The 9,953-nt window shown below is 37.2% G+C and overlaps 1 protein-coding gene across 2 annotated transcripts in view; it reads right to left on the minus strand.

Annotated features, from left to right (window-relative positions):
- Positions 1-9,444, minus strand: part of PRIMA1 (proline rich membrane anchor 1) — a 132,779-nt gene extending 123,335 nt beyond the window's left edge. For both annotated transcript variants that reach the window (XM_074235472.1, XM_074235473.1), the window contains exons 1-2: positions 9,346-9,444; positions 1,227-1,377 (exon numbers count right to left, since the gene is read on the minus strand). In XM_074235472.1, the coding sequence (XP_074091573.1) occupies positions 1,227-1,377; positions 9,346-9,438 (244 nt within the window). In that variant the 5' untranslated portion in view covers positions 9,439-9,444. The remainder of the gene's footprint in view (positions 1-1,226; positions 1,378-9,345) is intronic.
- Between the last annotated feature and the right edge of the window lie 509 nt (positions 9,445-9,953).

Raw genomic sequence — 9,953 nt, forward strand, 5'->3', positions numbered from 1 at the left:
ATAGGAAGGGGAGAGGGTGGGGGTTAACATGTCAGGCAATGAACACTGGAAAAAAGGTAGACAAGTGGGAATGTTAGGAAATTCCTTTCATTTGGGGGTTGGCATCATGCTAAACACTAGGAATAAAAAAAATAGAGGAGGTAACACTCTAATTGGAGAAACAACAGGCAAACCACTGGGTCCAAAGTTTCTAAGGTCCCTCAAATTGTCAAATTCTGTGATCCCATGATCCTGTAAATGTATAGGCATATTCAGGAGCAATGAGGAAATAGAGAATTGGTACTGGGGAGGAGAATAGGAAATGAAGTGGGGCCATTAGTCAAAGTCCAGGCTTCGGTGATAAGTGGTATATTTACTATTTCTATAGACTATTCCTTACTTGCATTTTTACTAAATGAAAAACAAAGCACTTCACCGAAGAACCTTTCTTCCAAGGTTATTTAAGCATGCACAAAATAATTCAGTTGAGGTGTGCTTAATGAGGTGGAACCATATATTAAGAAGGACATTTTATAGGTGGAAATTCAAGTGAAACTAAGCTGAAGTGTGAAACTTCACTTTGCAAACTTTATTAACTTGACATACTTGATCTAGCTTTCACAGTTCTACTAATTTAATTCAATTCAGGACTCCATAATTCAAGGCAAAGGTAATTTTGGGCTAAGAAATCACTTTCTGTTTGAATTAATCCCAGCAAGCATATTTAAATAGATGTGGTTATCTGCATAATTGAAGTAAAAGAAGGTTTCTAACGAAATTATCTGAAAGTTGCCTTAAGAGACAGATGATTCAGGAAAAACTGGAATGAAATTTGGGGGAGATAATTAAAATTAATCTGCCTCTTTTAAGTATTTCTCCTTTGGAATAATCTATTCCAAAAAGAGTATTATATCAACTAGAGTTTGGCATTTATCTAATTAGCTGATATCCATATTTCCTGGGAAAATGACATATTAGACATGTGATTATTTATATATATATATATATAATATATATGTGTGTGTGTATGTACACATGCATACCCATATATATTTAAATATGTAAAACATAACAAAAAATAAATTTTTCCAGAAACTAAAATGTAAAGTTCGAGTTTAGCTTTTCTTTTATATTAATTCAGTTTTTAAAAAATTAAGAATGAAATGGATTTGCCTTCTGTTCTATATCTAGATCTTTCTCTTTTTAAAAGTAGAAAAAAGAATCTGAAAATTCAAGTCTTTACTTACGTGTGAGGGAGAGCAGCCTTGGAGGTGGAGGAGGAGGAGGAGGTGGTGGTAGAGGAGGAGGTCGTCTACACTGACAGATCTCCTGACAACTTTCAGTACCTTTTTCCACAGTGGTCTTAGAACATGACTTCTGGAGCTCACCGTGAGTGATCTGTAAACACAACCCCACCCCAAGAGATCAGCATGAGATTCTGCTCAACTCATATCAGGGCTTCAGATGAGGAAGTATATAAAAATGATCTTTCACTTCACCTCAATGCTCACATTGAATAAATGGGGGTAGGGTGGGAGGTAGGAAGAGGACTGGAGAAGGGGAAAGGATCTATGGGGAGTTTAGGGGTATAATGAAGGAGGTGGGTGGGATTCAAAGAAGCTATTTCTTTTTTTTTAATTTAAGGCAATGGGTTTAAGTGACTTGCCCAAGGTCACACCTCTAGGCAATTATTGAACTCAGGTCCTCTTGACTCCAGGGCCAGTGCTCTAACCATAGGGCCACCTAGCTACCCCTAAAGTTATTTATTTCTACATGAAAATGAAAAAGGAAATTAATCATTAATCTAGCAAGATAAAATTTTTTTAAAAAAGAGAAAAATCAAAAAATGGTCCTTCTTGGTCTCCTCTGTCCAACTCTGGTTAAAAACATAGCCACAGTGAATTTATTTAGTTGTTAGATAAATGCCTGAGGGACAACTAAGTAGGGCAGCCCTGGAGTCAGGAGTACCTGAGTTCAAATCCATCCTCAGACACTTAATAATTACCTAGCTTGTGTGACCTTGGGCAAGTCATTTAACCCCATTGCCTTACCAAAAATAAAACCAAAGATAAACACCTGAGCTTTATGATTCCTCAGAATTAATTTATCAAATCCCTCATTTTATAGTTAAAGGAATGAAAGATCAAGTAACTTGCTCACACAACAGAATTCTTGATTTCCAATTTAGCATCCTGCTTGCATGGACAGGTAATTTAACTAGAGACCCAGTTCATGTAATTTCTATTGCCTGTCAACTCTGTCCTTTTTCATGGTGAGATTGAAACAATTTTTCCCCTAGAAACTTTTCAAGAAAGGGAAGGATGGGAGAAGGAAACTATTCAAGATGGAGAGTTTTTCAACTTATTCTCCAATTTCAGATAAATATATATTATATAATACATAAATGTACATGTACAAAACTATATATATATATGTATGTATATATATATATATATATATATATATATATATATACATACAAATATTTGTGTTCAGGAGCATCACAATGGTACTGAGTAAATTGGACTGATTAAATTAATGTGAGCAGAGGTCAAAAGTCTCCTATATGCTTCCCCTTTGCTTTTTAAAAAAAAACTTATTGACTGCCTTTCAAATCCTGAAAGGCAAACTTAACTAGTACTGATAATAGGACATTCAGTATCCAGTAGATATGTTATCAATTATTTTATAAACAAGATTAACTCTCTGCATGCCTGGCTATAGTTTGACCACATCTCTAAAAATCATTTTCTCTTACAGTTGCTGAACCTCTTTCCAATTATTCCATAAGCTTCCTTCTTTCTGAGACTTTGCATTAATAAAGCTTAAGAGTTCAAATGAGGTTGTTTGAAAGCTACATCCTCTTATAGTCTTTGACCTCTGACTCCCCCAAGCTCTATCAAGTATGTTGGCAAGTCTCAAGGAACATCATTTCCCCATATAATTAATCTCTGTATCATTCAAAAGGTACTTTGTGAGAAAGCTGAAAGAATAGCAATTTTTTAAAAAAAAATTGACAAGACAATTAAAGAGAGTTAAGTGTCTAGAAAGGGGATTAATATAATGAAACTTGGGTTAGGGATTGGCTTAAATAATAATATTATGAAATAGAAAACAGGCTGTGCTTCAAGTCTGAAACATGACACAGAAGAAAAAGTCTACAACTTATGGTTTCACATGTAAGTTAGCATTTATACAGTCCCTCTTAAGTGCCAGGCACATGTTAAGGATTTTACAAAAATTATTTCATTTGATCTCACAACTCTGGGAATTGATGCCTATTTTATAATACAGAGTCACATAGCTAGTTAGGTATCTGAGACCAGATTTTAATTCAATTTTTTCTGACTCCAGGTCTAGCACTATTCTCTACCTAACCTCTTCCCATCACTAGCAAAAGGAAAAATCTGTGACTTTTTTGGTAAGGAATGAGTAATTGTAGTAATTTGATCTAGTTGTCATTCACCGTATTTGACAATATGCTGTGTTCTGTACTTCAAGTTGTTGTGACCCCCTTAGGAATTTTCTTGGCAGAAATACTAGAATGGTTTGCCACTTTCTTCTCCATCTGATTTTACAGATGAAGCTTCAGTGATTTGCTCAGGGTCACACAGCTAGCCAGTATCAAGGAGATAAGAATTTCAGTTCCAAGTCCAGTGTTCTATCCACCCAACTGCCTTGTTCTTCAGGTACACAAGTACTATTAGTAGTTCTTTTTTGGGTTCAGCTTGAAAGACTTATATGAACTGATACTGAATGAAATCAGCAGAATCAGAAGATCATTGTACATCTTTACGGAAACATTATGAGATGACCAACTATGATGGATTTAGCTCTTTCCAGCAATTCAGTGATCAAGAACAATTCTAAAAGACTTGTGAAAATATTATCCTCATCCAGAGGAAAAGGAAAAAAATTGGAATCAGAATGTAGACCGGAGCTTACTATTTTCACTTTTTAAATTTGCTGCATGCTTTTTTTCTTTGTCTTGTTTTTTCCCTTTTGTTCTGTTTCTTTTTTTCACAATATGACTAATATGGAAATGTGTTAAACATGATTATATATGTGTAGTTCATATATATCATATCAGATTTCTCACTGTCATGAGGAGAGGGGAAGAAAAGAGAAAATGTGGAATTCAAAATCTTACCTTACCAAAAAATGAATGTTGAAAATAACTTTACATGTAATTGGAAAAAAAATTAAATAAAAAATTTTTTAAAGAAAAAGAATTTAGTTCAATATTGGACAGTCTGATTTATTCACCCAAAGGTAGCATTACTTTCACTGAGTTGGGAAGTTCTTTCTTACTTGACTTTGAGCTACAGTCACATTATATCTGTTCTATTATCTTTTCTGATTTTATTTTGAGGTTTGAACGCAAGTCTAACTCATTCTTATCACTGCAGAAAAAGATTTATATTTGCTCTACTTGTCCCCAGGCATTCAACTGGGAGCAATGGGTGCCAAAGGAAGGGAGGCAGATTCCACCTTTATAAAGACCAAAAAACCTGAACATTCAGAAATATAAAAAAAACAACAACAGAAAAAAAGTAAAGTGAATGGTTTCAAGAGGTAGTGAGGTCCCCATCAAAGAAGTCTTTAATTAGAAGATAGACAACCACTTGGAGATTTTATGAAAGGAATTCCTGGGACAAAGCTAAAATGGTAGGGAACTAGGAATTGCCCTTAAAAGATATTTCTTTTCAGGGTCATGTAAGACTTAGATGACCTCTGATACCTCTTCCAACTCTTGAGATTCTTCACTTCCAAAAACCAAGGTTTCCTAACTCTGAACCTAGTGTTCATACCATTATACCTGACCACACACACAACACCATTACCATCTGGTTTCTGAATTCAGTTAAAGCCTTAGAATTTTTATCCTCCATACTAATTTTGGGAGATAAAAGCACAAGGACTCGGGTTTTTGGAATCCCTGCATGACCAAGACCTAGTATGATACTTTGGACATGAAAAGTACTTAAAAATGCTAATTAAACAGACTCTGATCATTCATGGGCTCCTTATGCCTTGCAAGTATGTCTCAAGAATACAGTCATAAGATTTTAAAGGCTAAAGGCAACTGATTGAAACAAATCACATCGACAACAACTTTAAGGAAGAAAATCACAAAGATGATAGATTCTGGCATTTTAAATAGGAGCAGGGCAGAAACACTGTAACTTGATGAGACATGCTCCTGTCATACCAAATAATTTACTGTGATGTCCCACTCTCAGTTTGCAAGGAAAGAAATGAATTTATCACTTTTGAGAGATCTAGAAAGACTCCTCAACCATAAAAGCAGAAAGTAAAAAAGAATATGAATAACTAAATCTAAAAAGAATTGCAAATTATTAAAAACCAGAAAGACTGAATCAAATCATTAATAATGAAAGAAAAATCAGGTTTTAATTCACTCTCAGAAAACTGGCAAAGATGAGAAGAACCAATGTTGGAGGAGTTGTGGAAAACTGGGCACATAAGCACATTGTTGGAGGAGTTGTAAATTTGTCTTACCATTCTGAGAAACTATTTTTCTATTATGTAAGTAAATTGTCTAAAATGCTTCAGAGATTCCATTTAGAAAAGAAGGTTCCTTATACACCAAAATATTTATAGCAGCACTTTCTAAAGTAGTAAAAAAAAAATTGGAAGCAAAATAGATTTACATTGATTGTAGAATGGCTAAATTGTGATATGTGATTGTAATGGAATATTACAGAGCTATAAGTAGCAATAAATTTGATGATTATAAAGAAGAATGGGAAAATGTATAGGAAGTTATGTAAAGTAAGCCAGAACCAGAAAAACAATATACAGAATGACTGTTGTCAATTCAGTCATTTCAGTTGTGTTGCATTCTTAGTGACACCGTTTGGGATTTTCTTGGTAAAGATATTAGGGTGTTTGCATTTCCTACTCCAAATCATTTACAGATAGGGAACTAAGATAAACAGGGGTAAGTGACTTGCCCAGGGTCACATAGCTAGTAAGTATCTGAGGCTGGACTAGACTCAGGAAGAGGAACATTCCTGTCTCCAGGTCCAGCACTGTGCTACTGCACAGAAAGACTACAAAGATGCAAATGGAAAGACCATCTGCAAACAACTGAAACAATGCTATGAGATGATTTACAAAGGTTTACCCCCAAAAAGAACATGAGATACCTCCTTCTGTCTTTGCCAAGGTAGGAGGTCTGTGGGTGTAGAACTATAAATTTTTGCTTTTTTTGGTTTTTATTAACTTTCTACCCCCTTTTGTAGTCTTCATTTTAAGGCTTTCTGGAGGGAATAAGGTGAGAGATTTATTGGTAAATGTAGATCCTGTAAAAAACAAAATATATCAATAAGTTATTTTCAAAAAAGAGAAAGAGTTCTGGGATTCAGAAACCTGGTTTGAATCCCAGCTATACCGTTTGTCAATGGGCATGTTTCAACCTCTGTGGGTATTAGTTTTCTCATCAGTAAGATTAAATAAGGTAGTCTAAACTAGGTGATTTTTAGGACAGCTAGATGACCCAATGGATGAAGTATCTACGCAGGAAATCCTGAGTGCAAATCCTGTTTCCCATACTAATTAGCTGGGTGATCCTATGATTTTTTTTTCCCTTATAGGTTAATTGTGAGGATCAAGTTAAGATATTTTAAAGCATAAGGAATGAGACATATCTTGTTCTCTTCCCTTCCATTTTTAACTATGTTAGATAAGAACTAAAATAAAGGAATGAGAAAGAATGATCAAGAAATACCTTCAAAATGGTCCTTCCTCTAATTCAAATATCAGTCAATTTTATATTTTAAAAACATCCTTTAAGTTGAGCAATGACAATTTGGGGATTTCTTTAATGCCAACTTTGAAGTAAGAGTTGAGTATAATAATAAGCTGAGGAATCTCTGTTTTCCTTTCTAAAGACTATGAATTCATTATTTGTAGCCTGCCCCACCCTTCCAAACTCTTATCACTCAGGAAGAATTCTTCCTCCAGCAAACTGCTCATTAAGGAACAAATAGATCTGCAAAGTTGTCCTTTTCTAGAGAAGTTCAAGAGCTGACATTTTTAAAAATCTACTATGAAAACACATGGCTTTGTAGCATCCCATTTGTCCTAAATATGGTTGACTTGCCCTCAAGTCCTTTACTTAAGACTGGATTAGTTCATTCCAAGACCTTTTCTTACTTGGCTGCACCAATCTTTTTTTTTTTGCTCTTGTCATTTGAAGATTAGTTTTTTTCCCAGAAACTTTAGCCAAGTTTACAACAAATTGGCCTGTCTGGAAAATGGTGCCTCTCCATAATCCAATTTAATTAAAATTGATTTTTATTTTGTTATAGTACCTGAAACTCTTGCAGAGATGTAGTTGTATTATTCTTACTGCTGGTCCACAGGATATACACTAACATATTCAATTGCTTTCAAGTAATTACCTTTTTTGTTTAAAGAAAAATTCAAAAGCATGTACTTTGTCAGTCTTGCCAGTACTGCAACCAAAATTCTAGACCTATGGGAGTTAATAGTCTGATCATTTTTGCTCTGCCTATTATGGGGAGGGGTGGGGAAGGAAAGAGTCTTCCAAGGAGTAGGAGACAAATTGTAAAGAAAGGAGAATTAACCTTTTAAGTTACAGCTAAAAGTTCCAGAAGAAGAAAGTTACTTTAGGTAACTAAAATGTGTAAAGTGACAAAAGCCCAAAGTCTGAATAGAAACAGTTAAGTGAAAACATTCGACATTGAAAAAAAGAACCTTAGGAATCACAAATTGTTAGAATATAGACATAGAATGGCACAGCTGAGAAAGAACTCTGAATATATGCAGACTTGTTGGAACAGAAAGGGATCTTAGAGTTTGGTCTAACTTGTTATAGTTTTGGAAACTGAGCTAATTAGCAATACAGATCAATAATCTGGGTTGTCTAGTTCATATTCCTATGATGTGGCCTTTCCACCACATCATATGACTTCCTAACCATTAACTTATTTCACAGGTGTGATAATTCTAAAATGAAAATCAGCTGGGTTTTCCCTCCAACCTTTTCCATGGGATTGGAATAAGGGAAGGAGAGATGAAGACTGGGGAGTTGTCCTTCTTATCAATGCCTCTCTCATTTCCCAGCAAACATACTCTGACAGCAAAACAATCACTGGTTCCACCAAATTGCCACCAAGGTCACATCACGCCACAGTTACCATCAGAGCTGGAGTGGACAATGCTGATTCAGCTTTCACATCTAGCTGGTTCTCAGATTGGAATCACATGATACAGAAAGTCTACTCTCTGACAAAATCCAATTAGAAGAGGTTTCCCCAAAGCCTGTTCCTTTAAATGCTCAATATTGTAAACATCTTAGTAGTTCCCTGAACCTTTGCTCAGAAGGCATGAATATGCCAGATTTAACAAGGTGTGTGAATAGGGGTGGACCCAGGGAGGTATATTAAATAACCAAGAAGCAAATTCTTAATTAGGAGAGAGGCACATTTTTAAGTATAAAATTTTGTTAGATGATTTCTGAAAACCAATCAAATTTTTAAAAGTGAGTTTTCTAAATTTCAGGAACACGTAAGTTACTCAAGAATATGGAATCTTAAGAGAGCTAAAGGTGCCCACGATGTAATCATAGTTCATATATGAATAAATATATAACTTCTAGAGTTCCTCACAGTTCCTCACAGAAAATACCTTAATTTTTTTATCCTTGATACAAAAAATATATATAAAATGTGTTAAATTTGGTTTCCCTAGAACAATTTTTTAAAAGTTTTTTTTTTGAAAGCCCAGGAAGGTTCAACTTTTAATCCTAATGGAACAAATATCATTATCAGAATGTTTACTAAGGTTTGCCATTTTGTACTCTAGCTTTAGGCCAGGAAAGGACTGGGTTTACACAATTAGATTGTGTCAGAGAAAGAAATGCAACTTCAGAACCCAAGCATTGTTAGAAAAACCTGACTTTTCTTGACAACAATATGCTTTAAAGTCACTTAGTGAAGGAAAGATGTCGGTGGTCTAGTTACTCTCATCTTCATGGTTTCTCTTTCCTGTTAGGACTAAGGGAACTTGAGGCTGTCTAGTATTGTTTCTGATTCTAAAGTAGACTCTAGTTATGTCTTCCCACCCCGTTAAATCGGGAGAACCTGAAAAATAGCCTCTCTCCAAAAGCCGGCTGAGAAGGGTTAGCCCGTGGGGATCTCGGGACCTCGCAGAATGCCCAGATTGGCCTTCTCGGAAGGCTCTAGACTCCACCAAAGAAGCCCCCCTAGCCCAGGCCACTTCACAACTGTAGAGAGGAAGCTGTGAGCTTCCTCTCCTTTCCCTCGCTCCCTCCATCCCTCCGGGGCGGCTCGGGCGCCCTTCCCGTAAGCTCACCTGAATGAAACCCCAGAGCGGGTGCAGCGCACAGTGCAGCAGCAAGGAGGGCCAGCAGCAGCGAGGGCGAAGCATCCAGTCCCAGATCATCATCCCTGCTCCGGCCGCCCAGAGCCCAACTGCCAGGAGGAAAGAGGGCCAGGCGGAAGGGTCAGGAGGGAGCCTGGGGACACACACGCTCGCGGGGCGCTCTCTAGCGCTCACGCGCGCACACACACTTACACGCGCACCCAACACACTCAAACCACCCACCTTGCATGCACACGCACATTACGCATACACACTCACTGAAAAGCCCCCAGGGGACAAGGCACATGAGACACACCTACTCTTAGCACACGCGCGCACACAGACAGACACACACACACACACACACGGCTTCCTATCACCTCGCGGAATGGGTACCCCAACGTTTCCTTTCTCCACCCGGCTCCCCAAACTCCTCCAGCAGCTCCGAGGCGGGGAAAGAAGGGGTGCCCTCATCTCCCCAATTCCCGGTCTTCCCTTGCACCGGGACAGAGCTCCGTGCAGAAGTCTCCCCCGGTTCCCTCATACCTTGCTCACCCCGGGGCCGGCAGGGGGTCCCCCTGAGGCAGCGGCGACGCCGG

This window comes from Macrotis lagotis, chromosome 4 (assembly GCF_037893015.1).
Source record: "Macrotis lagotis isolate mMagLag1 chromosome 4, bilby.v1.9.chrom.fasta, whole genome shotgun sequence".
Classification (NCBI taxonomy): Eukaryota; Metazoa; Chordata; class Mammalia; order Peramelemorphia; family Peramelidae; genus Macrotis; species Macrotis lagotis.